General features: G+C 39.3%; 1 protein-coding gene across 1 annotated transcript; it reads left to right on the top strand.

Annotated features, from left to right (window-relative positions):
• Positions 1-26,199, top strand: Pank3 (pantothenate kinase 3). Its single transcript, XM_052758583.1, has 7 exons — positions 1-392; positions 7,890-8,242; positions 9,621-9,874; positions 12,755-12,931; positions 16,128-16,251; positions 17,999-18,124; positions 20,223-26,199. The coding sequence occupies exons 1-7, from the start codon at positions 365-367 to the stop codon at positions 20,271-20,273; spliced, it is 1,113 nt and encodes a 370-aa protein (XP_052614543.1). The 5' UTR covers positions 1-364; the 3' UTR covers positions 20,274-26,199.
• The last annotated feature ends 1,601 nt before the right edge of the window (positions 26,200-27,800 follow it).

The following is a 27,800-nucleotide window of genomic DNA, read 5'->3' as shown; positions in this document are numbered from 1 at the left end:
TGGGCGCTGGGCCTGGGCGGGCTAGTTCTCAGTGCGGCGGCGGCGGCGGCTGTGGCGGCGGCGGCGGCGGCGGCTCGGGGGACCGGGGCCTTTTGTTTGGAGCGGCTGCGGGGGGCCACGGAGCGGAGAGGCCCGCGGCCTTCCCCAGCTCGCTCGGTCCCCGCCGCCCCTTGCAGGGTTGCGGGGCCGCCCCGTGGGCCGCCCGTCGCCTCAGGCACCGCCGCCCCGCCCTAGGCCCGCCCCGCCCGGCCTGAGGGGAGGAACCGGCCGGGCCTCGCCGCGCGGCCCAGCCAGCTCCGGAGTATTCGCTGCTCTTCGCTGAGCTCTACACCCAAGGCTACCCCTCGCGCCTTAGGCCGACGCCATGAAGATCAAGGATGCCAAAAAACCCTGTAAGATGGGAGCCGGGACCGGCGGGTTGGGAAGGCGGCCCTCGGAGCCCCGGGCGGAGCGGCCTGCTTTAGGCTCGGGGTTGTTGGCGGGCGCCCGCCAGGGAGGGAAGAGAGGGATCGCTGCAGCCCCGGGGTTGCAGGCGGCGGACTTCCCTACCCCCGTGCATGCCGGGCGAGCTTCTGCCGCCCGCCAGCCCTCTGCTCCTCTCCATTTGCTCCTGGAGATCTGGGAGGTACACGGGAGATTTTTTCACTCGGCCTCTACCAAACGGTATTACAGCTACGGGTCCCCTCTTGGAAGTCAGGGCGAAAGGAGGTGGTTATGGCTGTCAGCTAGGGCTTGGTACCTCTCCATTTTTACTGATTTCTGGATTTCCTGCTTGTGTCCTTGAAGTCCAGGTGGGTTCCTGGGAGTTGTCACTGTTGCAGTTGGACCTTTTCAACGCGTGAGCGCGTAATCTGCCAGTAGTTAAATTGCCTTGGCAGTTTAGAAAATCAGCTGGTTTGTGTTTGTTTTAGAAAGCAGATAAACAGAGAAGTTTTTTTAAAAAAGTATTTCAGTCACCCACTTCGAACCACAGTAATATCATGGTAAATACCTTGAGAGCTTTTTCTGTAATTGTGCACGCATATACTGCAAAGGTTCTAACCCTGCAGTCAGAGAACACCTCGGGTTTCATAAGCTTCCTTTTAAAAGCCTTTTATTTCTGCAGCTGGTTTATTTTTATTGGTTTAGTCTTTGTGAATGTTGCTCTTTCACTCTCTACAGAGAACTAGGGATGTGGGGATCCGTGCTCCTGTCTTAACTTGAGGTTTTACAGTTTTTAGTGTTCCATGCTATCTTCCCAACTGCTCCAAGAGATCAGTTGTGAAGTGGGGTAGCCTGATCCCATTAAGGGTTCCTAGAAACCTCACAGAAGCAGCTTCCAAAGCAGTCTAGAAACTGTTAACGTAAATGTGAATTTTTGTTGTTTAAAGATGAGGGAATTGAACTTCGCCTCAGTAACTTTTAGTACCCTCCGTGCAGTCTGCTCAAAGTGCAATGTTTCTATTCCACCTACAGGGCATAGTCTAAATACTTGAGAAACACAAGTTTGGGTCTTTTGTTTTTAAATTTTAGATTATCTGCCCATGAAATGCATTAACAATGATTTTTGTGTGTGTGAGTGCTAGTTCAAGAAGTCTGTGAACCAGGGTGTGGTGGTGTACACCTTTAATCCCAACACTCAAGAGGTGAGCTCTCTCACAGTTAGCTGAGGCCAGCCTGCTTTACATAACGAGTTCCAGGTCAGCCGAGTTATGTGATGAGACCCAGTCTCAAAAAACCAAAAACAAAAAGGAAGTCTGTGAAGCAGTGATGGTTTTCCTTTACATTTTCTCGATTAAACTAATGCACCCTAGGCCTGCATGGTCAAGCACATTTGTCATCCCAGCTCTTGTAACTCACACAAACTAGTGCATCTAATGCCGTGATGGGAACACTTGACAGCTTCCTTCCGTGAACTCTTTTTCCAGGTGGTGCTGGGCGGTGGTGACTCATGCCTTTAATCCTAGCACTCAGGAGGCAGAATCAGGCAGATCTCTGAGTCTGAGTACAGCTTGGTCTACAGAACTAGTTCCAGGACAGCCAGGGCTACACAAAAAGAAACCTTTTTCTTTTTTATTTTTTTTCTTTCGAGACAGGGTTTCTCTGTGTAGCTTTGCACCTTTTCCTGGAACTCACTCTGTAGCCCAGACTGGCCTCAAACTCACAGAGATCGGCCTCCCGAGTGCTGGGATTAAAGGTGTGCTCCACCACCACCTGACTGAAACCTTGTCTCTTTAAAAACAAAACAAACAAAAAAAGAACTCCAAACACATCTGGAATTTATTAATGTATATGTTACTCATTTTAATATACTAGAGAATTCAACAGTTGATAATTAGACCAGTTGCTAAATGATTCAAGAGTGGCTTATAATTGAAAGTTTGTTTTCTGTGTTCTTGTTGCCTTCTTCATGTCTTTTGAATGTGATTTAATTATGTGTATGTGTGTGGGTTTGTGTATTGGAGTGCTGGCATCCGTGGGGCCTGGGGTGTCAGATCAGCTCTTGAGCTGAGGTTAAGGTAGTTCTGAGCCACCTGAAGTGGGTGCTGGGAATCAAACTCCCAAGAGCTGTTCATGTCCTTAACCACTGAGCTCTCAAAAGCCCTGTTTTTTTTTCTATTTCTATTTCTATTTATTTATTTATTTATTTATTCATTTATTTATTTATTTATTGGTTTTTTGAGACAGGGTTTCTCTGTGTAGCTTTGCGCCTTTCCTGTTCTGGATCTCGCTCTGTAGACCAGGCTGACCTCGAATTCGCAAAGATCAGCCTGGTTCTGCCTCCCAAGTACTAGGATTAAAAGCATGCGCCACCACCGCCTGGTGTTTTTGTTTGTTTGTTTTTTTTTTTTTTTGTTTTTTTTTTAATGATAGTTAAAACTCTTGTACTTCAGAGTTCAAACAAACAGGGCTGATGGTAAGGTACAGAGGTAGGACCAACCATGTATCAACTATTCTGCTACGAAGAGATTTTTGGTTACCTTCAGTACCTGTGTCTTTACCACTTAACCAGAATATGCATTTTGGAATTGGCTATTTATAACTTAGAATAAAACAAACAAAACCTTATTACTCAGTTACAGCTTTAGAAAAGTTGCTGATTTCTTATTCTCCAGTATACACACCAGTACGTTTCAAATGTAATTGCTTAGACACAAAGCTTCTACTGAAATTATTTTTTTTTTTTTAAGAATAAGAAGTGTTAAATGCTAATTGGAAGTTTGTTTTCAAGAATGTCAATATTCTGGTATTTGTAAGTCTGTGAACAGAGGATTCTGGCTGGAAAATGAATAAGCTTTGAGCTTGCAGTTTGTACTCTGACATTTGTATGTGTATTTTGACACCTATGTTTGACATGAACCTGAAAAGTTGGCAAAGGGGTGGGAAAGTAGCTCAGAGGTAGAGTGCCTAGTATGTACCAGGGTCCTGGATTTGCTTGAATTACCAAAACAAAAGGAGATTGGGAGAGAATATGCAAATACGGGCTTTTAGTGGAGCTTGATTTTGGTTTTTCGAGACAGGGTTTCTCTGTGTAGCTTTGCGCCTTTCCTGGAACTCACTCTGTAGCCCAGTCTGGCCTTGAACTCACAGAGATCCGCCTGCTTCTGCCTCCCGAGTGCTGGGGTTAAAGGCGTAGGTCACCACTACCTGGCTATTTTAATTTTTCAAGACAGAGTTTCTCTGTGTAACAGTCCTAGCTGTCTTGGAACTCCATTTGTAGACTAGGCTGGCCTCTACCTCCCAAGTGCTGGGATTAAAGCACCACCACCACTGGGCTGATTTTGAATTTTGATAAGATGATTTCTGTTCTTCCAAACCATGAAATCTAGAATCAAGCATGATTCAAATAGAAGAACTTCTTTTGGTTAGGTTAATACCAGAAAATTCTTTTTATCGGTCCTCACTAAAAAACGTGTCTTAATAACATAGTTTTTGAAAGATTTAGAGCAATTCTGAGGAAAATTCAGATTCCCTTGATCAGTGTCCTCTACTCCCATTTTTTAACCTAGTACATATAGCTAGATCTGTGGCTCACACTTATAATCCCAGCGCTCTGTTCAATCAGGATTGCTGCAAGTTAAAAGCCAACTGGGCCTATAATAGTGAGTTCCAGGCCAATCTGAGCTACAGCATAAAATCCAACCTCCAAAAAAAGGCCAAAAAACAAACCATGAAATGCAAAAGAATTTGTTCATACACTTGATAATAAATGTCTCCTGTCAGTATATTGCTTTGGAAGCATTAGTGGGGATGGGTCAAGAAAATGACCTGTAACTATACATGACACTCCCCCTCCCCTTAAGCAAGGCTATATAGACCATGAATGAATTTCTCAAAGAAATTCTAGATTTTATGAACTGAAAGCAGCTCTTGGTGATAACCACATTCTTTTTACCTAGAGGTATGTTTTATAAATGGCCAGCCATTTGTCTCAAGTGTCATTCATTTGATGTGGCCTTCTTGTTACTCACTTTTCCAATACTAAAAAGTTCAGTTTCCTGATTCTTCTTTTTTTTTTTTTGGTTTTTTTTTTTTTTGGTTTTTTAAGACAGGGTTTCTCTGTGTAGCTTTGCGCCTTTCCTGGAACTCACTTGGTAGACCAGGCTGGCCTCGAACTCACAGAGATCCACCTGGCTCTGCCTCCCGAGTGCTGGGTTTAAAGGCGTGCGCCACCACCGCCCGGCTCTTCTTTTTTTTTTTTTTTTTTTTTAAGATTTATTTATTTATTTATTTTGTATGCAGTGTTCTGTTTGCATGTGTGCCTGCAGGCCAGAAGAGGGCACCAGATCTCATGACCGATGGTTTTGAACCACCATGTGGTTGCTGGGAATTGAACTGAACTCAGGACCTGGAAGAATAGCCAGTACTCTTAACCTCTGAGCCATCTCTCCAGCCCCAGTTTCCTGATTCTTTTTCTTCCCCCTTTTCTTTTTTGAAACAGTGTCTACATATGTACCCGCTTACCTGGAACTCTATGTAGACCAGGCTGGCCTCTGCCTTTGAAGTGCTAGGATTAAAGGTGTATACCATCATGCTTGGCCATGAACTATTTCTATAGAAGAAAATAATGAGAATTACTTCTTTCTCTTATTCGAAATTACATGCAGAGAGAGAGACAGATTGACTGACTGACTCACTCTGACTTTGGTCTCAAGTAACTCAGGCTCGCTTTGAACTCATGGTGTGTCGTCAAGGATGACAAGCCTGATCCTTTTGTCTCTACCTACCTAGAGAGTGCTGAGATTACAGGTATGCAGCACTGGCCAGTGCTTTCTGCAGCACTCTGCCAACTGAGCTGCATACGGGAGCCTACATGTGCCATCTACATAAATGGTGCCCACAGGCCAGAAGCAGGTGTCAGGTTCCCTGGAGCTGGAGTTATTGGCACTTGTGAGCCACCTGGAATGAGTGCTGAGAACTGAACTCTAGTCATCTAGAAGAGTAGCAAACACTCCTAATTGCTGAGCCATCTCAGCCCAACACCGTGGAGTGAGGGCCCAGAAATCTGTAGTTTTCTTTCTTTTTTTTAAAATTTATTTATTTGTATTTTATGTACATTGGTGTTTTCCTTGCATGTATATCTGTGTGAGAGTGTTGAATCCCCTGGAACAGGCGTTATAGACAGTTGTGAACTGCCATGTGGGTGCTGGGAATTGAACCTGGGCCCTCATGGAAGAGCAGCCAGTGCTCCTAACTGCTGAGCCATCTCACCAGCCCCCTGTAGTTTTCAAATAATGTCTAGAATCCAATTTTCAACTTGCTAGGCACCTTTAGTTTTTAAGTGCCTCTTTTTGTTTTTTTTGTTGTTGTTGTTTTGTTTTGTCTTATTTTTTTGTTTTTTGTTTGTTTGTTTTTGAGATAAGGTTTCTTTGTGTAGCCCTGGCTGTCCTAGAACTTGTTCTGTAGACTAGACTGGCCTTGAGCTCAAATCCACCTGCTTCTGCCTCCCACCACCCTGCTTCTAAGTGCAAACTTGTCTGTCTGTTCTGTATGTTCCTACTTTAGAAAGCTTTCTGATGTTGAGCCAAACTGTATACTTTCTTATGGAGAAAAGAAATGGTGCCTATATTGTCTATAGAAATTATCTATAGATTCAAGACTCAGTCTCTTTCCCTAGCATGCAAGGGCTTTTGTGCTTGACTCTGTATTTTCTCAGCTGAAGCCTTTCTCATATTTCCCTAACTATATTAGGTCTCTGCCTTTGGCTAGGCTAATTTATTTTTTTTTTTAAGCATTCTCCACATTCAAAGGAGTATCAGATTTTCTCCCCAGAGCCACATAGTCCAGTTAGCTGAGGTCCTAAACCTGAATATTACTCCTAGCCCAAATGCACTTGTCCTTTTATATAGGCAGATCAGTGTGGTTAATCATATGGACCAAAGAAACTTAACATGCTGAATGAGCAAAGAAGGATTTCATTTCGTTTTAAAAACTGTATCAGTGCCTGTGTCCGAAAGCCAGTGTGGGATCCCATGGAACTGCTGCATGATACAGTGGAACTCAGATCCTCTGGAAAAGTAACAAGTGCTTTTAATCACTGAGCCATCTCCCTAGTCACCCAGAGTTTCAATTTAAGGAAATAGTTTTTCCATTGGTTACCTGATTTGTGATTATAGGCCAGGTTTTTTTTGTGGGGTTTTTTTTTTTTTTTTTTTTTTTTTTTTTTGAGATAAGGTTTCTCTGTTTAGCCCTACCCACTTGTTTTTTTTTTTTTGGTTTGTGCACCTGTGTGCGAGCGCATCTCTGTATGAGTGTAGGCAAGCACACAAGGTAGTCCAGTGTTAGTCCTTTTGCCCTCTACCTTGTTTTGTTTGAGACATGTACTCTTCCTATTTCCCTTTGGCACTTGGCTTACAGGTGCTAACTAGATGTGCTGCTGTGTCCTGTGTCTGTCTTTTACATTCGTTTTGGGAGTTAATTGGCCACTGAGCCTTCTTCTTAGCCCCTAGTTTTATTATATTAAAATCTTTATAGAAGGACTGCAGAGGGCCTAATTTCAATTCCCAGCACCCATGTGGCAGCTCACAAGCATCTGTCTGTACCAGATATCCTCTTCTAACCTTGAGTACCAGGCACATACACAAAGGCAAAACACTCATACACATAAAATAAATAAAACTTTAAAAAACAAAACAAATAATTTTTAAATCCTAGTGCTAACTGATGAGTTTAGATTCTTCTTAGTAACATAAATCACATGATGAGCATTTAATGAGTGAATAGGTGTGCCTGTCAGATAAAGAATTAAAAGGTCTTGGACAGTGTCTAAATACATGTAAGTTTTTAGAAAGTATACAAATAGCTGGGCAGTAATGGTGGTGAACACCTTTAATCCCAGCACTCAGGAGGCAGAGGCAGGTGGATCTCTGAGTTTGAGGCTAGCCTAGTCTACAGAGCGAGTTCCGGGACAGCCAGGGCTACATTGAAATCTTGTCTCAAAAAAAAGGGGGGGGGGGGTTGGGGATTTAGCTCAGTGGTGGCGCGCAAGACCCTGGGTTCGGTCCTCAGCTCCAAAAAAAAGTGTTGAGCCATCTCTCCAGATCATTATATATTTTTTAGCCGGGTGGTGGTGGCGCACGCCTTTAATCCCAGCTCTCAGGAGGCAGAGGCAGGCAGATCTCTGAGTTTGAGGCCAGCCTGGGCTACAGAGTGAGTTCCAGGACAGGCGCAAAGCTACACAGAGAAACCCTGTCTCGAAAAACCAAAAGAAAGGGGGGGGGGGGGGGGGGGGGGGGGCGGGGTGTGGAGGGAGTGTACAAATACAACTGAAGGAAAAGATGAGTTACATAAGTCTTAGCCATTAGATATTAACTAAGTTCAAGATTCAGATTAAATGAAGTTTGTGGCTAATTAATCATTTCAGTTTCTTTTCCCACAATCAACATGTTTTTTGTTTTTTTAATTCACAGCTTTCCCATGGTTTGGCATGGACATAGGGGGAACTCTGGTAAAGCTCTCATATTTTGAACCTATCGATATCACAGCGGAGGAAGAACAAGAGGAAGTTGAGAGCTTAAAAAGCATTCGGAAGTATTTGACTTCTAACGTAGCATATGGATCAACTGGCATTCGGGATGTACACCTTGAACTGAAGGACTTAACACTTTTTGGACGAAGAGGGAACTTGCACTTTATCAGATTTCCAACCCAGGACCTGCCTACTTTTATCCAAATGGGAAGAGATAAAAACTTCTCAACCTTACAAACGGTGCTGAGTGCTACAGGAGGCGGTGCTTACAAGTTTGAGAAAGATTTTCGCACAGTAGGTGTCTTACTTGAAAACCAAAAATTAATGAGAATATTCAATTTTAAATACAAGGCTGGGCTTCTAAGGCAGTGATTCTCAACCTTCCTAAAGCTGCAACCCTTTAATATGGTTTCTCATGCTGTGGTGACTCCCAACCATAAAATTATTTCATTGCTACTTCATAACTGTAATTTTGCTACTGTTATGAATCATAATGTAAATATCTGATACACTGGCTATCTGATTTAATCCCTGTAAAAGGATCCTTCAACCCTTCCCCCAAAGGATCGGGACCCACACACAGGTTGAGAACTGCTGACCTAGGGTGCTCCTTAATTTCATTTTCCCTGAGGTATATGTGCATGACTAGATTTTGACCTGGAACATTTTTAACAACTTTATGTGCTGTCCACATTGCCCAGATTTCAGTGTGTTGATGGAATGTGGTGTGAGGAGACCCTGGTGAGATCTGCCTTACTTACTTTTACTGTTTTACATTTGTTTTCCTTTTGTTGTTGGTGGGAGTTTCTTGATTTTGGTTTTTGGAGACAGGGTTTCTTTATGTAGGCCAGGTTGTCCTCAAACTCGATTGGCATTTTTTGTTTTGTTTGTTTTTGTATTCATGTTAGCCATCTCCTGAAATCAGTTATGTTAGTATGTACCTCTTGAGGTTATAATGCATATGGCAAGAGAACTTTTGAAGGGATACTGTGTTTCGGTATTTGGAGTTTTATCACATGTAATTCAGTATTTTGGAATGTTGAATGTTGGCCTAGCAAATTAACATATACATTAAAACTATGTGAACAATGTTTGTGGTCTTTGATAGGTAAAATTAATGTGTGTCAGAATAGTCAAAAATAACTCAGGTGGGATGATTTTTTAAAATATGCATAACTGTCCTGTGCACAACAAATGTCTGCCATGCCATAACCCTGTCCACTAAATTTCTTTTTCTTTTTTTAATTTCGAGGTGGATGTTTTTATTTTCTGTGCATGGGTATTTTGCCTGCATGTGCATGTCTAGTGACTAAGATGGTCAGAAGAAAGTATTAGAGTTCCTGGAACTGAAGTCGCCATGTGGGTACTGGAATTGAACTCTAGTGTCTAGAAGAGCAGTCAGTGCTTTTCTGTCCCCTAAATGTTACTTTGACCCCTGCCTCCTCTTCATCCACTGAAATCTAAAGTATCCAGAGGCAATGCTGCCTTCCTTCACTGAGAACTGGTGGATTAAGTGAAATCCTTGATAGATTTTGACCCTAAACAAAACAAAACATGCAGTGCCTTAAATAATACTGAAGTTTTATAAAATCTATGAAAACTAATACAATAATTAACCCAAGTATATTTGTTTGACCTTTTAAAAATTCTGATTTTTGCTTTTTTCTTCTAGATTGGAAACCTCCACCTGCACAAACTGGATGAACTTGACTGCCTTGTAAAGGGCTTGCTGTATATAGATTCTGTCAGTTTCAATGGGCAAGCAGAATGCTATTATTTTGCTAATGCCTCAGAACCTGAACGATGCCAAAAGATGCCTTTTAACCTGGATGATCCTTATCCACTGCTGGTAGTGAATATTGGCTCAGGAGTCAGTATTTTAGCAGTTCATTCCAAAGACAACTATAAAAGAGTGACTGGGACAAGGTAGTAATCTTTTTTTTGGTCTGATGACATTATTTATTCAACAAAAGTTCTGGGGTGTATTTTGGTTTTTTTATCTTTCTGTCTAACTATTTTTGGTGATAGAGATCAAACATAGGCCTCATACTGTTGCTAGGCAAGTGTGCTACACTGAATTGGGTCCCCAGCTGCATCAGTAAACATACTGGTAAACTAGCTAGTTCGCTAGTTTTACCAGACAAATAATACTTATTTGTACAACAGCAAAAGTATATAGGGGGCTGGAGAGATGGCTCAGTAGTTAGGAGCCCTTGCTATTTATTGCAGAAGACCCAGATTCAGTTCAACACCCACATGGCAGCTCACAGCCATCCTTAAGTCTAGTTCCAGAGGTTGTAGCCTTTGCTGGCGCTAGCCACACCTGGTGCTACATACATGTAAGCAAAACACTCAAACACATAAAAGTAATGTCTTTAAAAAGAATATAGATGTGTAAATTAAAATGTTGCAGATCTCTTTTTGTAAGATGTTTGTGTAATGACTTAAAACATGTCCCTAAGTATTTTTTTTGTTTTTTTTTGTTTTTTTTTTTGGTTTTTCGAGACAGGGTTTCTCTGTGTAGCTTTGGAGCCTTTCCTGGGACTCACTTGGTAGCCCAGGCTGGCCTCGAACTCACAGAGATCCGCCTGGCTCTGCCTCCCGATTGCTGGGTTTAAAGGCGTGCGCCACCACCGCCCGGCATATTTTTTAATGGTCAACATCAGTTGGCATCGGACTTTCTATAATGATGAGTTAATTTTTGTATAGAATAATTCCACTGTTTTTTTCCTAGGTTTAACAGAGTTGCTAGCAGTGGCAGTCAGCATTCTGTTGACTTCAGAACTACAGTATCTGTTTATATTTTAATTTCTACATCATTTTTTTTCTGTTTTTATATTTATGCATAAAACTTGCCCAGTACTTTATAGATTTGCGTTTAAACTACAGTATCAGAGAGAGTAGTTAATTATTTTGCGTTTATTTTTATTTATATGTATGGACACATAAGTGCAGATGTCCATAGAGGCCGAAAGGTGTTAGATCCCTGAAAACTGAGTACAGGTAGTTGTGAGCTGCCAGTTGGTGATGGTGGGAACTGAATCCAGGTCCTCTACAAGAGCAGTTAACCTTTGAGCCACCTCTCCAACACTGTAGTTAATTTTTAGGATGAATTTAATGATAACTCCTTATAGAATAAATTAATGTTCTCAAGTAGTCCATAACTTTTTAATAACCTGAAATGTGAATGTGAATTGTTTTTACAAGACTTAATTCTCTTACATATTTCATCAGCGTTTAAGAATAGGTAGCAATGCCTGTTCAACTATGGGAGCAAAAATTTTGAAATAATTTAGGTAGGTTTATGGGGGGGTCAATTTTAAAGCAATACTCCTGTTGAAATATTTAAATGCATTAGTACTCTAATAGTGATTGGTACTCTAGAAGCCCACTTTTGTACTGTCATTAACCAATGACTATACAGAACATTCTTGTTTTGATTAACTACAAAAAAAAAAAAGATTAAAAAAAAAAGCCCGGCGGTGGTGGCGCACACATTTAATCCCAGCACTGGGAAGCAGAGGCAGGCGGATCTCTGTGAGTTCAAGGCCAGCCTGGTCTCCAAAGTGAGTTCCAGGAAAAGTGCAAAGCTACACAGAGAAACCCTGTCTTGAAAAGGAAAAAAAAAAACAAAAAAAAAAGAAATTTAGGTGATTCTACCAAGTGAAGAATTTACATTTAAAGACTAGAGTTGCACAATTACATTTCATGGACATATCCAAAATTATATGGGAATAGTACCAAATAAATTTGTCATTAATGCGATGATCAGCTGGATATATCCCCTTCCTTCCTCTAAGTATTGGTCTGGTTCATGTTAGATGTTCATATATCATAACTGAATTGATTTCAACCCAATTTGGTCTGGTTCATGTTAGATGTTCATATATCATAACTGAATTGATTTCAACCTAATTGGGCAACTAAATAAACCTTTCATGAAGTCATTTTTTGGAAATTTAAAGCACAGGTTTCCCTTTGTGTGGTATTTTTAGGACATAGACATCCTTTTTGAGTCTTTGTGTATTGGACAGACTGACTGACCCAGAACTCAAGGTCTTGTCTCAGCTTCTCTAGTGTTGACAGTTGTAGCATGCATTATCTCACCAACCTATTATTAGTGTTCCTTTATTTATTTATTTATTTGGTGGGGTTTTTTTGTCCCTGTCCCCATTTGTCCCCCCCCCCCCTTTTTTTTTTCAAGACAGGGTTTCTTTGTGTAGTTTTGGTGCCTGTCCTGGATCTCGCTCTGTAGACCAGGCTGGCCTCAAACTCAGAGATCCACCTCGCTCTGCCTCCTGAGTGCTGAGATTAAAGGCGTGTGCCGCCGCCGCTTAATGTTTGTTTTAATGAATACACAGTAGTATATTTTTAGCAATTACAAAGTATAAACTATTAGATTCCAGGTGGGGTTTTTGTCCCCAGCAGACTTAGCCTTTGAGATGACAGATTTGATTTTTTGTTTGTTTGTTTTTTGTTTTTTTGGTTTTTTTTTTTTTCGAGACAGGGTTTCTCTGTGTAGCTTTGCGCCTTTCCTGGAACTCGCTTTGGAGACCAGGCTGGCCTCGAACTCACAGAGATCCTCCTGCCTCTGCCTCCCGAGTGCTGGGATTAAAGGCTTGCGCCACCACCGCCCGGCGACAGATTTGATTTTATTAAGTAGTTTTTCTTGTCTTTTATTATGTTGATATTTAGCAGTTACCATGTTTTCCCTTCGTTTATTCAATAAATAAATGTGTCTTTTTACTTTGGGAAAGAAAATAACATGTAAAATTTAACAAGATTGTCTTATTTTATTTTATTTAGCCTTGGAGGAGGTACGTTTCTTGGTTTATGCAGCTTATTGACTGGCTGTGAAAGTTTTGAAGAGGCTCTTGAAATGGCATCCAAAGGTGACAGCACACAAGCTGATAGGCTGGTCCGTGATATATATGGTGGAGATTATGAAAGATTTGGTCTGCCAGGCTGGGCTGTGGCATCCAGGTAAGTCAAGTTGTCTATTTAGTTTTTGGAAAATAGTAGGTCATGGGGTTTAAGGGTGATTTCTTTGTTTAGAGTCCAAGTTTTGAACATTGAAGTAGTTTAAAAATAAAATACTCAAGCTGGGTGGTAGTGTTGCATGCATTAATCCCAGCGCTTGGGAGACAGGTGGATCCCTGAGTTTGAGGTTAGCCTGATCTATAGAGTAAGTTCTAGGACAGTCAGCACAGAGAAACCCTGTCTTGAAAACAAATAAATTCATTATGAAGTTTACCCTGTAAAAAAAAAAATTGCCTTGTGCTGGTGATATTCTCAGTGGAGGAGCATTTGCCTAGTCTGCCCAAGGCCAGGGTTTGATTCCCTGCACTGCAGAAAAAAAACTTCTCAGCTGGCCATGGTGGCACATGCCTTTAATCCCATCATTTAGGAGGCAGCGGCAGATGGAGTTTGAGGCCAACCAGTTCTACCAAAGGAGTTCTAGGTCAGTCAGGGCCACACCGTGATACACTGTCAAAAAAACCCCAGGAAAACAGAAACTTCTTATTCTGAAGCACCTATCTCCTGTTGCTATATGGAAATACAAATCATATCCTATAATCCTCTGCTTATCCAAAAACTTGTGGCACTACATAGCATATAGTATACATACTCTAAAATAGTCACACATCCTAGAAATCTTTACACATTTTTCATGTTGTCCTGTCTATAGCTTACATAGCTTACATTTCCAAAGGTAAAGCACAAATGCTTTGTACAGTTTTGTTTAGCATACCCTCCAAATGGTGGCTTTTCACCTAACCCACCAAGTAAAAGTATTTCCCTACAGTTGAACTAGTATGCTGTGAAACATTTGAGTTTTTGCTAATCTGATAGAGAAGCAGCATTTTAGTGTAATTTTAATTTGCATTTCTTTTACCAACACTGAGGCTAAGAACCTTATGTGGTGTGCTGTTAGTATTGATCTGGTGTTTTTGTTGGCTTGTTACACAGTTGAATTTAATCAGTCCTTTCTTTAATGGCTTCTGGATATTGATTCATAGTAAGTCTTCCACACTCCAAATATATAAAGGAATTAATCTGTATTTTCTTTCTCTTGGTACTTTAATGTATTACTTTTATACTTCAGTCTTTGCTATGATATAAACAAACATGATTTATAATTTTTCTTACAGCTTTATGTGAGAGATAGATCCAGTTTTAGTTTTTCAATTTTTTTCACAAGGACCTAACATCTATTCTTATTTTTTTCCACTGATTAGAGATGAATTCATCATGCACTAGTGTTTTGTTTTGTTTTTGTTTTTTACTCTGGATATACCATTGCTACACTCTCTTAAAGCTATAGAAGATAAAAGTATGCTTACTTATTTTTTGTGATCGTTAAATTTATTAACTTAGGGAATGACATCCTTGGGCCAGTAAGATGACTCAGTGTATAAGGGTGCCTGCTTCCATGCTTGTCTACCTGAGACTGAGGCCGAGAACCTACTGAGTAAAAGGAGAGAACTAACTCCTACAAGTTGTCTTCTGACCTGAGTGTGTGCGCACACAGAGAGGGAGAGACTAACTAAATGTTTGAAAATGATAGCTTTATGATATGTTATCTTTCTGTTATAAAACTTACCTGTTTAAGGCACTTTTGTTCCTTTCAGACATTTAGAAAGATGTCTATATATTAAATTTTTCCTAAACAATTTAAAATTTTGTTAGCCTATTATTTTACACGTAATGGGTTTCATTATGGCATTTTCATTTGTAAATATAATTTTTGTTTGTTTGTTTTTTCGAGGCAAGATTTCTCTGTGTATTCCTGGCTGTCCTGGAACTCACTTTTAAAGGCATGCACCACCACCGCCTGCTAATCTAATTTATTTTTATCATGTTCACCCCTATTACTCTCCTGTCTCCCTCCCACTCTTGATGATCCTCTTCTAAGTAGTTAGTCAGTCCCCTTCTCCTTTTTGGGTTTCTTTTCATGACCTAATAAGTTGCTCATCAGTACTTTGGCAACATAGCAGTGGCTGTGTAACTGAAGAAAATGTCATTCTTCTGCCCCATCAACTTTTTAACTGCCTTCAGATCCTCAAGGAGGGGTGGAACTTCATGTATTCACTCCCTGTATTCCTAAATATTTTTGTTTATATGTGATTTCCATTGTGTTGTGATTGACTATTGCTTGTCAGGGTATCATCCATTGCCCTCTAGAAGTAGTAGTGGACTTTGCCTCCTTAGCACATCTCTGCATTCTCACAGAGACCCTTCGCTCTTCATATTTGATACCACTTGTGATATCAGACATGTTTCATTATTTTTGTGTGGCATTAATCTTGGTCATTAACCTTGGTTGCTTCTGTCTAGAATATTTCTTCTCTTTTTCTCTTAAACTAGTTAAATTAATTTTTACTGTAGAAAGCCTTTGTTCTGAACTTTTTCTTATCACAAAAATGCAGTCTTTATTCTTTCTTGCTCCCTGTGATTTGGTTTGTCTGTTGTCTTGTTACACTTGGTGTCTCTGTGGCTCTCCTCCATGTGGTCTGCATTGTCCATAGGGTAGCCTCAACAAGATGGACACAACAGGCACTTGGAATGTAGTTAATGCATGCCACGTGGTCAAAGAGTTGCCTTTAGATATACTGACTTTTTAGTAAGATGACCAATTCTAGTTCATTTCACCTTTATTTTGACCTTTTCAAATATGGCTTATAGATAATGTATCATGTGGCACGTATTTCTATTGGACAATGCTGCCCTAGCCATTATACTGCTTCAGGTACCTTTGCATTAGCATAATGCTTGGTCTGTCATAAATGCTTGTGTTATTGAATGAAAAGGATTTGACATTAGAGCTGAAATCATCTTTAACAATATTTTGACTTTAAAAAGTTTCTGCTCTTTTTTCTTGGCTTCCTAAGAAAATAATCTTAATTTTCTTGTGTTATATTTGGTTTTAATATGTATATATAATGAAAATCTTTGCTTCCTAGTAATGAAGAAGTCTGCTTTTTTTTTTTTTTTACTTTTAATTCTTTTTAAAATGCTGCATATTCCTTTTGGATTTTTGTTTTGAGCTGATTCCTATGTGCTCATGATCTTTGGCCCTAACTGTATAGAGCTATTATAGATATGTAAATTAATGTGTGAATTATTATTACCAGTAGATTTGATTTGTCTGTTTCTTTTTTTTTTTTTTTTTTTGCAGTTTTGGGAATATGATTTATAAGGAGAAGCGAGAAACTGTTAGTAAAGAGGATCTGGCGAGAGCTACTTTAGTTACTATCACCAATAACATTGGTTCTGTGGCACGAATGTGTGCTGTTAATGAGGTAAGAATACATTCAAGAACTTTTAATTATACAGAATACATCTGGATGCAGTGGTGTATGCCTTTAATCCCAGCGCTCAGGAGGCAGAGCTCTATGAGTTTGAGGCTAATCTACACTGCTAGTTCCAGGCCTTTGGGGTTATATAGAGAGACCTTGTCTTTTTGTTCTATTTTTAAATAAAAATAAATTGATTCCTGTGCATCTGACAGAACCCCTTATTTTCCACTGAGGCCTCTCAGATTGAGATCCATTTCTTTACACTCTCAAATGGATAAAAGATCTTGTTTACCTAGTTTACCGAAGGATTTTTTTTTTTTTTTTTTAATGAGAAATACAGCACTGAGAGGCAGAACTGGGCAGATCTCTTTGAGTTCAAGGGCAGCCTGGGCTACAAAGAGAGTTCCAGGCCAGCCAGGGCTACATGGTCAACTTCTGCTTCAAAATAACCAATAAAAAGAAAGAAAGAAATACAACAAATATGCAAGCCCCTTGGTGTTCAGTCCCCAGCCCTATAAAATAAAAAGAACCAACTTGGGGCCAGACAGGACAAATAAGTACTTATTCTCAAAATGTCTTCAGAAATGAATACACAGTCTAAATGGGAGTGAAATATAAGTGTAAAACATTTTGAGATAACTATTGAAGAAAGCATTGTGGAGTCTTTGTTTATAATGAATGGAGTATTCAATTAGTGAGATACTTGGAAATTTTCTTACTGCCCTCGGCTTCTTTACAGTGCTGCCTTGTTGCATATGGATCAAGCAGCATTGTACAGGGCTATGAAGGCATTGAGACTTGTTCTTCACATGCTGTCTGAGTGATGTGTCTTGCTTGCCTTAAGAAAAATATGGAGGGTTGGGGAAATGGTTCAATGACTGCTGTGCAGAGGACCTGAATTTGAATCCCTAGCGCCCATGTAAGAAGCCAGATGTGACTTTGGGCCTATAACCCCAACAGGAATGAAGGAGGAGACAGGAGGATCCCTGGGGCTTGCTATCAGTAGCAAAACTCTTAATCTTCAACCTAAACTATTGTTTTTTAATTTTATGTGCATGGATATTTTACCTGCACGTGTGTCTGCACCATTTACATGCAGTGCCTGTGGAGGACAGAAGAAAGCATTCGATTTCCTGTGACTAGAGTAGTTACATGTTGTTGTGAACAGCTAAGGTGCTGGGAATAGAACCCTAGTCCTCTGGAAGATCAGCTTGTGCTCCTAACCACTGAGCCATCTCTCCAGCACACAAACTATGTTTTAATTAGTGTATGCCTCCTGTTCCGCTGCCTCCATATCTTCCTCTTTCTCAACTTCTATGTTATTCACCCTTCATGCTCCCCTTACCCAATCATTGCTACTGTCCAACTCTGTGGAGGGACCAGATTGCATTGCATGGTACATGGTTACAACATAACTAGACACTACTTTTTACATCAATGTTAGGTTTGTAGTAAAACTGAAATAGGAAAGTACAGGCTGTTGTCACACCTTCCACACATGTACACAGTTTCTCTGATTCAGCATACTCTGGATCTTGGTATATTTGGCTGTAGTCCAAGAAGATGTAGGACATGACATCAGCACTAAAGTCCAGAGTTCGTATTTGACATTAGAGTTCACCTTTAATTATCTAGTTCGTGAATAATCAGAAATATAGAACTGTATGCCAGGTACTAATGAATGACATAACGTTCTTACATAAATATTTTTAATGCCCTAAAAGTCACTTGCTTCTTTTCTTTCTTTCAGAAAATAAACAGAGTTGTCTTCGTTGGAAACTTTCTACGTGTCAATACTCTCTCTATGAAACTTCTGGCATATGCTTTGGATTACTGGTCAAAAGGTCAATTGAAAGCATTGTTTCTAGAACATGAGGTATGAAAACATTTTTTGTAGTTATTTAACAGCATGTTTTGTATGAAAATTTTTTACATTTCTATATGTAAAACTGTAAATATGTGTGCATATGTGGAGACCAGAACACTACTTCAGGTGTCATTATCAAGAACACCATCCCCATCTTTGAGACAGGGTCTCTCACTGGCATGGTGAGGCTATATTGGTTGGACAGCAAACCCCAAAGATCTGACTCCCCACATCTGGGCTTATAAAGATACACTACCATCTAGCTTTCCTATTTTTATGTTGGTTTAGGGAATCAAAAATTCGATTCCTTGTATTTACAGATTGAGCTATTTTCCCAGGCCTGGGCTATGTTATAACAAAGGATTCTTTTTAATTCCCTCAGTGTATTGTAACCCACCCCGACCCTGAGAAGTAACTATTGTAAACTTTTGAAATCTGTAAGATTTGTTTTCCTAGTTCATCTTGATGGTACACTCCTATAATCCTAACAAGCAAGATGTTAGCCTAGGTTTGAAGCTAGTCTGCTCTATATAAGTTCGAGGCTAGCCAGGATTACATGTCAAGACCCTGTGTTCAAACAAACAAATAAAAAACCAAACAACTTACTTCCTAGGTTTTTTTCCTATTTATAATATCCAGTTAAATTCTAATCTGTGCAGTTAATCAGTCTCATATAATGAAATCAGATGCTTACATTATTTTGAATTAATAACATTCAAAGTATTGCTACAATAAGTTTCCATAGCTCATTGTTGCAGCTCTCTGTACAAATTGGAATGGAATGTTCTCTTACCCTTCTACAAGGCACACACTAAGAGTGTCAAAGCTCCAAGGAGTTTTTTGTTTGTTTGTTTGTTTGTTTATTGACTAAAGGGAGGGAGAGGGTATATTATTTATACTATATTAGTTGTTTAAATGTTAGTGTCTAAAAGCCATAGTTTAAAGATAATTATTTCAAAAGTGTATAGAATGCAGCTTAACATTTTTTATTGCAGTCTGTAGTAATGACATCCTTTTGACCTCTAGTTTTATTAATTTATGTCTTTATTTTATCAGATTGACTAAGAGTTTGTCAATCTTACTAACATTTCCAAAGAACCAACCCTTTGGTTGATTTTGTATTGTTATTTTAATTCCGATTTCATTAATTTCTTCCATGATATGATATCTTGCTGTTGCTGTGTTTAATATTGCCTATTTGTATGAGCCTTGGGGCTGCATCATTAAGTTGTTTGATATCTCTCAGGGTTTTGTTTTTTTCGAGACTGAGTTTCTCTGTGTAGCTTTTTGAAACCTGTCCTGGAACTCACTTTGCAGACCAGGAGGGCCTCAAACTCACAGAGATTCACCTGTCTTTGCCTCCCAAGTGCTAGGATTAAAGGCGTGCGCCATCACCGCCCAGCTGTTTCTGGTTTTTCAAGACAGGGTTTCTCTGTGTAGCTCTGACTGCCCTGAATCAGGCTAGCCTCAAACTCAGAGATCTACCTGCCTCTGCCTCTGCCTCTGCCTCTGCCTCTGCCCCTCCCCAGTACTGGGATTAAAGGTGTGTCTTACCACACCTGGCTAGTTCTTTTTATTTAATTCAGTCCATTAGTCTGTATCTTTTTAGTGGTGAGTTGAGGCCATTTACATTTATTAATTAACAAGGAGAGGGTTGCTATTTTCAGAAACTAAGTGCTTATTTGCTGGGTGGTTGGTCTCCTTTCCTTCTGTATTAGTTTTGATGGTTTGCTGGGTTCTTTTGAACTTAGTGCTTCTTTCCTGAATCTAGTTTGTTTATCATTTGTGGAATGTATCCTTTCCTGTATTCATGTGAAGAAGACTATATAAATGTGTGTTCTTGAGCCTGGCCGTGGTGGCACACACTTTTAATCCCAGCACTTGGGACGCAGAGCCAGGCGGATCTCTGTGAGTTCAAGGCCAGCCTGGTCTACAGAGCGAGATCCAGGACAGGCACCAAAACTACACAGAGAAACCCTGTCTTGAGAATAAATAAATAAATAAATAAATAAATAAATAAATAAATAAATAAATAAATAAATAAATGTGTGTTCTTAACAAGTAAATTTAAAAAGCTACATTGCCTTAAATTGTTTAAATCATGCAGGGATACTTTGGAGCCGTTGGTGCACTTCTTGGACTGCCAAATTTCAGCTAAAACGTCAGAGAACTTTATGAAGAAATGTCATCCAGGAGGAACTGATCCAGAGACTGTATTCATTATTTGTCACTGGGAACCAAAGGATAAAAGAGTAACACTATTTGTGTTGATTTTAAATGTCAGAATGATGAGCTCATGAGCTTTGCTGCCTGGAAAGACCTCTGTAATGGGAAGTATTCCTCATTGATTGTCCCCTGTTTGTATATATAGCCAGCGTTCTATCTTATATGCAATACAGCCTCTTGATTGTTGAACTTTTCTCAAAAAATGATTTTCTATTTATTTGATGTAGCCAGCATTGTAGTACTGTATGTTCAAACACAAATCTTCAAATCTCAGAAATGTTTGCTTATGCAAAATAATACTAAATATTTGTTTCGAGTCTGTTTTATGTATGTTTGGTTACTAGTGAAAAGGAAGTAACATACTCTGTATCATAATTTATTGTACTGGCAATCAAAGATGATCATTTTCTGTGACTTTAGAAATGTTAAGGCAATATTAAGTATTAACTATGGTAGTAGTTTTATAACATATCCTCTTCAACAAAGCATGTCTATGACCTCTCCCCATAAGTACAGTTTTCTCTCAGTTGATGAGTTGAAATACTGTATTTAAACATAAACCTGACTTTTTCTTTTGAATCCCTGAATTTTTTTGCACATATCTGGTGGCGTTAAGTTTTCTTTATTTCATGCATCAATCAGTATATGTGTTAAGATGTTTACTGTTTTAAAATGGGGGCATAACCACATACTTTGGAATCTGCCTAAGTCCTCAGACTATTCAGATGGAATATGATTAGACTGAGTGACATTCTGTTCTTTCCCAACTATGTGTATCAGACTCAAACATACACATTTCTTCCTTCTCATTAAGACAACTATGAAAGCTGATTTTTATCCTGCTATAAACAGCAAAGGGCAGAATCAGATGTTGTCTAAAAGGGTATTTTGAAACTGTGTGACTCTGAGGTAGTATTGCTGAGTTACAAATGGATCAGTATTTGTGTTTTTTGGTCATAAAAGCATTGCAGATCCAAAATTTGTCTTTGCTTCTGCCTTGGAATTTATTCTTGTTTTTGAATTCCTGATTTTATAATGTTAAATCTCTCAGATTTTACATTTGCAGTAACATTTTAGAGGCCAGTAGTGTGTCATAAAGTTGAATCTGTAAGGGAAATGGACCTGTATTAATTACCAATATTTCTGGAAATAACCTTGAAGAGGTTAGAGATTGTCTACACTTCAAATAGTATTCCAGTGTGGTTTCTGAGACCCTAGTGTTCTGTAGTAAGTTTCCACCAGATTGTCAGGAGGTGTTTGATACGACAGATCTCCGTGTAGTTTTCAGATTTTATGTGCAGGTATTTAAAATTCAGTTTTCTTCACCTAAAATATGAACATACAAATAGTATTTGGGGAGTCTATGAAGATAGTGTTTGCCCAGTAGACTGCTTGGAACTTTGAAATCAGCCCACTCAGACATTTAAGTCTACCATGATGTCTTTGTTGTCAGTGTTTGCCGGAGCAGTGGCCAGTTCCAGCTAGAATGCCACTGCTTCCTCTATTATAAAGGTTTTGACTCAAGTGTTTATGCAGATAATAAAATAATTAAATGATAGAAACTGCAGATTTTCTACCTGTGGAAATTCTATACATCAACTATAGGTTTAGAGCTGTCTTTAAGAAGAGATTGAATAGTGTTCATATTCACTTGATCACTATGCTTTGGGTAATGTGGAACTAACATTTTGTCATTTGGAACTGAGATTACCTACTAAGATCCATGTAACATGAACCAACTAGCTCATCTATTTACCTTTTTCCAAGTGTAATCTATAATTATGAATTAATAAGAACACAGAATCGTGATTGATAAAGGCTGCCAACATTCTAATCTGCTTTACATTGCTCTTGAGAAATTCCCTGTAAGCATACTGTCATAAATAGCCTAATTGAAGGTCTGTGTTTTGGAATTGGGGGTTTTGTTTGTTTGTTTGTTGGGTTTTTTTTTTTTTTTTTGGTGTTGTTTGGTTGGGTTTTTTTGTTTGTTTTTTGGTGGTTTTTTTTGTTTTGTTTTGTTTTGTTTTGTTTTTGGTTTTTCAAGACAGGGTTCTCTGTGTAACTAACAGCCCTGGCTGTCCTGGAACTCTCACTACATAAACCAGGCTGGCCTCAAACTCAGATATGCCGCCTGCCTCTGCCTCCCAGAGTCCTGGGATTTGTGCACCACCACCGCCCGGCTAAGGTCTGTGTTCTTAAACAGTGCCATTTAATAGAACTAAAATGTAAACCATGTATAATTTTATATTTTCTAGTAAACACATTAAAAACTAACAAGAAGTAGATGAAAAAATCATTTTAGTACATGTGGGGTTTTTGCTTTTGTTTTCTTTCTTTTTTTTTTTTTTTTTTTTTGGTTTTTCGAGACAGGGTTTCTCTGTGCAGCTTTGCGCCTTTCCTGGGACTCACTCTGTAGCCCAGGCTGGCCTCGAACTCACAGAGATCCGCCTGGCTCTGCCTCCCGAGTGCTGGGATTAAAGGCGTGCGCCACCACCGCCCAGCTTTGTTTTCTTTTTTTACCAGTATATCTAATGTGTTATTTCAGTGTGAAATCAGTGCAAAAATTTTTTTGGGAGATATATTTTGCCCTTTTTGTTTATTTTTGTTTTTAATTACTTAGTCTTCAGTTGATGTACATTTTAAATGGCACTTCTCAGTTTGGACTGACCACAGTTAAGATTTCATAGCCACTACATAACGACAGCCCACTGGGTTAGTGTTTTTCTAGAACTACTTCTGGTTTTGTTTTTGAGACAGTCTCACCTATGTAGCCCTGGCTAGCTAGCCTGGAACTGGCTGTATAGACCAACCAGATAAACCTTGAACTCAAAGAAATCCACCTGCCTCTGCCTCCACACTGAGACTAAAGGTGTGCTAGAATTAAGTGAATGCTATAGTGTGTCCATGAAAACTTTATGAATATGAGCTTTTAAAAGAATGAAATGGGGGTGAGAATTTTTTTTTTAATATAAATAAGATCATTTATTTGGGCCAGTTTATTTTACACAGAGAAGCTATTACTGATTATCCAAAAATATTGATATGTTGGCATCATGTCATCTCTTGTAGTGTATGGGATTTTTCTAATATCTGATACTGATAAAACTGCCTATGATAATCTTAGTAGTTAGCAATCTCCAAACTAATGGATTTCCTTTATGGAAGCAAAATTAATTCCAGGGATTTTGTTTCTAAAGTTTCTGAGTTTTGTGCAGTCAATTTTGAAGGATTACCAAGAAACACTTTTTAACTTGTTGTCTTTTATATATACAGAGAATCTTTATAAAAATTCTGGTAACTTCAAATGCTAAGAGCATTGTCAGCCATGGTTTTGGTGGTAGAGTGCGCACACAGAGATCTAAAGTACCACCACTCCCCAAAAATGTTGCCTTCTAACTAGCCTTCTAGGCTTCTGGCCCACAGTCACATAGGTTAGCATGGCATTTCCTTTCTCAGCTACTCTAAGTAGGTGGAGAACTAGTGGATCCCTCCCTTGGATAAAGTCATTGCCAAGGCCAATAATGTGCATGATAATTGAAAGCCAGCCTCTCAAGAGGTTCTCATTATTTGTAAAATCTGGACTCTTTAAAAACTCTAAATTGATGTTGCCCCTGAGAATGCATGTGATTGCTGTGTTTGGGAAACCCATTCCTAAAAGATAATGCTGTTTGGGGGTTACATTCTTGGGTGGAAAGCTTGGCCTGGCCATAGTTCTTAAATGTTCCTTATAAAACCACTTTGTTAGAAACAAAGTTCTTTCATATTTAGTTTATTTGTATCTTTTTTCTTTTGTTGAGCACTTTATCTTTGTTAGTGTGCTGCATTTGCAAATATAATTCAGAAATTCTAAATTATGTAAAAAATTGCTAAAGCATAATGAAAATGAATGTCCTTTTTTTGCATTCAACTTGTTTTGTACTATATGTAAACAAAATAATCAAAATACATTCTCTTTTAAAATACTCTGATTTTAAAGTGATTCCTTGAAATGTCAGTGTTGTCTTTTCCCAGCCAAGCCCCTGTTTAGAGTGTGATTTATTCTGACAGTGATGCACATAGGCTAGCTTCATTTCTGTCAGCAAATAGTCTTTGGTTTGGTTTCGTTTGGTTTATGCTTTTTGAGACAGGGTCTTTCTATATAGTCCTGTCTGTTCTGGAACTTGTTATATAGACGAGGCTGGTCTAAAACTCACAAGAAATCCTCCTGTCTCTGCCTCCCAAGTGCTGGTGATAAAGGCGTATGCTACCACACCTGGCCTGCATCACATAATCTTACACAATTACTTTTTGTTTGCAGTTTGTAACAAGAATTGTCTTTTCCAATGAGTCTCATAATGTGAATTTTTTTTTTCTTTGAAGATTGTGATAGCTGGTTCGAAACAGCAGTGTGAAAAGAGATTGTCCCAGGGTTTCTGCTGTCTTATTTCTACTTAGAGAATATTAAAATGTTTTTGCAAAGCATTCCCTTTGGTCCTGCTGTGCTGTCTTGTATCTATTCAGTACATGTGGAGTTCAGATTTGATAATGTTTTATGGTGTGCTGGTCATTGGCCCAGCTTCTTTGAATGTCACTATCTCTATTTGTAAGCTGGAAATTCAGTGGCTGCTGTGGGAAATGACATAGTTGTCAGTAGCCTGAGAACAACTGCCCCGTTCCTGGCAGTGCTTAGGATGACTTACATGTGTTCAGTGCTTATGTAGTAGTTTAACAATAAGTACTTACTATTCTCCCCTGTTACTGCCCTTGATAGCTATTGGAAACTATGTGCATACATTCATCTGTAACTTGAACTTTAACCATTAACCTAAAAATTATGTAGGGATTATTACTACTTTTCATTTGTACAAGAGGAAATTGCCCCTCTAATTCAGAGAGTTAAAGCCACTCTGAAATTGCTGCAGTTGTCTAACACACAATTCCCAGCCACATTTACAAAATGAAAATGGAATTGCCTACAAGTAGGTTGAAATGGCCCTAATGAGGCAGGCAGAAGACCTAAAGTCTTTTCTGAGCTTAGTGGGATAGACCTGTGTCCGACAGCAATGTCCTTACTTCTAAAAGTCAGTGAGAGCTGATGCTGGAATCTTGCTGCTGGCTCCCAGCACTATGCTTGAATCTGATCTTCATTCACAAACTAGTTTGTTTTCTAAACAAAGGTTTTGGTTCTGCACCTCATAGCTGGCTGTTGTTGGCCTAATCCTACATGTAAATCACTGGTCTGCTGCAGTGAGTGAGGATCAGATATATAGTACCCACTATGTTTGAGCCAAGCCAATTTGGCATTTTACCTGAAGTTGAAAGGCATTCTTTCAATTCTTCCCAGTTCTGATGAAGTCATTCCTAGGTGTTTTCTGTCCCATTTTGGGAATCTTAAATCTCGGCTTATTTTACTTACACATGTCACTTCGGTGTAAGCGCCTTACTTTGTTGGTTGCATTATTCTTGCTAGGTCCAAGCTTTGTTATGTTTAGATTCTTCTAATATTAAATCTGTGTAAAAATGTATGATATGCTACAAACTTTATGCATAATAAGACTAAGTTATAGCCTATTGTAACCTATAAAACATTTCTTGTAAATTATCTAATTTATTTTTCCATTTATGTACAGTTTCTTAATGTAAATTTTTAAAATTTGTTGTGGCCTGCTCTAAACATTCCCATGCTTTTCCCCTTAATGCTTATATGCATGAAAGAATCTTGGGTTCTTCATTTGTACTATGTAGCCAGCCTTTAAGCCAATTTCAGGGTGTCTACCTTTTCTGTAGTTTCTAACTTTTTCTAATTTGTTAATATTCTAAAAAGTGTTAGAATCATGCTTTTTATACCCTACTTTCCAAATAAATTCTCTTATTTACTACATGTGTCTCTTGATTGTTTCATCTGACAGTACCAAGTGGCTGCATTTCCACTCTGATTCAGCATAAGGTTTGATTTCATGGCAGTTAACTGATAGATTAGAGCATAAACTCCATGGGAGCGAGGACCTTGTAAAGATTTGTTCACTCCTGTATCACCAATACCTGGTACTGAGAAAGCATTCAATAAATGACATGTTTAATGAACTGACTATAAAGTGTCCTTATGTATCTAGTCTGCTTGAGTAAGATAGTATACCTTCAAAGACTCACACAGATATACCTTCAAAGACTCACACAGATATAAAACCTTTCTCATTCTGGAAGTGAGACCATTTTTCTGTGTGTATGTACATTGACAGGATTTTTCCAAGATGTCAGAACATCTGTGATACCTTGGTGGCACAATTTGAGAAAGATTTTATTTTTATTTTGTGTGTACTCTGTGCATGTATGGTAGCCAGGGAGGTCAGAAACTGTTGGATTCCCCTAGAACTAGCGTTAAAGATGGGTGTGAGTGCTGTGAGTGAACCACTGTCTTCTGCAAGAGCAGTAGTAACTGTTCTTAACCACTGAACCACCTCTCCAGCCCATCTCATGTTTAGTGGTCAATGCCTGTTTGAGAGGGCAAAGTTCAAACTGATGCCATTGTCTTGACCCCAGGTGTTGACTCCAATTGAACTATGATGTGAAACAACCTTCCTGTTAAAATCCAGTGAGCAGGAAGTAGGATGAGCATGAGACCCTCCTCACTGGATGAGGATGGTGAAGTGTGGAAACACTGCATTTGAGGGTTGATTCAGCTCTCCACATACAAAGTGCAACCTGCAGTTGGAAGTAGCTGCTAAAGAGTTCAGCACTACACCGAAGTGTAATTACTTTGTTCAAAATCAATATTACATGTGGGAAAGAAAGTTGATAGTTGATTTTGTGGGTGCTATGTAAATTGTGGAAGCAAAGTGTTTATTGACATTTCCCAATTGCGGGCAGTGTATCTTAACCACTGATGGTCTGGCATCCACAATCTATTGACCAGGTCTACGGTTTGTAAATTTATTTTAAGATTATTTCTTTACGTTTCAGTGGCTTTTTATGCAATGTCTTAAGACTGGTTGGCCATACGGACGTTGAGCTTTGTTATTGAGACAGAGTCTTGCTCTGTAGCTCAGGCTGGTCTTTGGACCCTGTGTAATCCAACCTCAACTCTTTCCGACTGTTGAATTCACATATCTTAAAAGCCAGCACGCACATCCACACACCTACACACACACACACACACACACACACACACACACACACACACACACACACACACACACACACAAAGCAGCTGCTGCTGCTGCTATGCATGGCTGGCCTGGGCTAGTCTTTGGGAGGATAGACTTGGTAGAGGAAAACTTTGTGCAATAGATAACTGTCATCTGCCCACAGTTTCTCTTTGCCATGTTTGTGTCTGGTGTCTGAGTAGGCCAAAAGAGGATGTTGGATCCTCTGTGGCTGGAGTTACAGACCATTGTGGGCTACCATGTGGGTAATAGGAATCAAACCAGGGTCTTCTGAAAGCAGCCAGTGTTCATAGCTGCTGAGCCATCCCTCCAGCTCC

The sequence above is a fragment of the Peromyscus californicus genome, unplaced genomic scaffold, assembly GCF_007827085.1.
Source record: "Peromyscus californicus insignis strain IS unplaced genomic scaffold, ASM782708v3 Scaffold_3__1_contigs__length_106647218, whole genome shotgun sequence".
In the NCBI taxonomy this organism is placed as follows: domain Eukaryota; kingdom Metazoa; phylum Chordata; class Mammalia; order Rodentia; family Cricetidae; genus Peromyscus; species Peromyscus californicus.
The sequence above is the reverse complement of the archived record's forward strand: the minus strand, read 5'-3'. Positions and strand labels throughout refer to the sequence as shown.

What these genes read in the sequence shown, in the direction of transcription:
- Pank3 (XM_052758583.1), top strand. Translation starts at nt 365, where the DNA reads ATGAAGATCAAGGATGCCAAAAAACCCT. An exon ending in GGCTGGGCTGTGGCATCCAG is followed by an intron (nt 12,932 to 16,127) that starts GTAAGTCAAGTT and finishes TTTTTTTTGCAG; the next exon opens with TTTTGGGAATATGATTTATA. An exon ending in GAATGTGTGCTGTTAATGAG is followed by an intron (nt 16,252 to 17,998) that starts GTAAGAATACAT and finishes TCTTTCTTTCAG; the next exon opens with AAAATAAACAGAGTTGTCTT.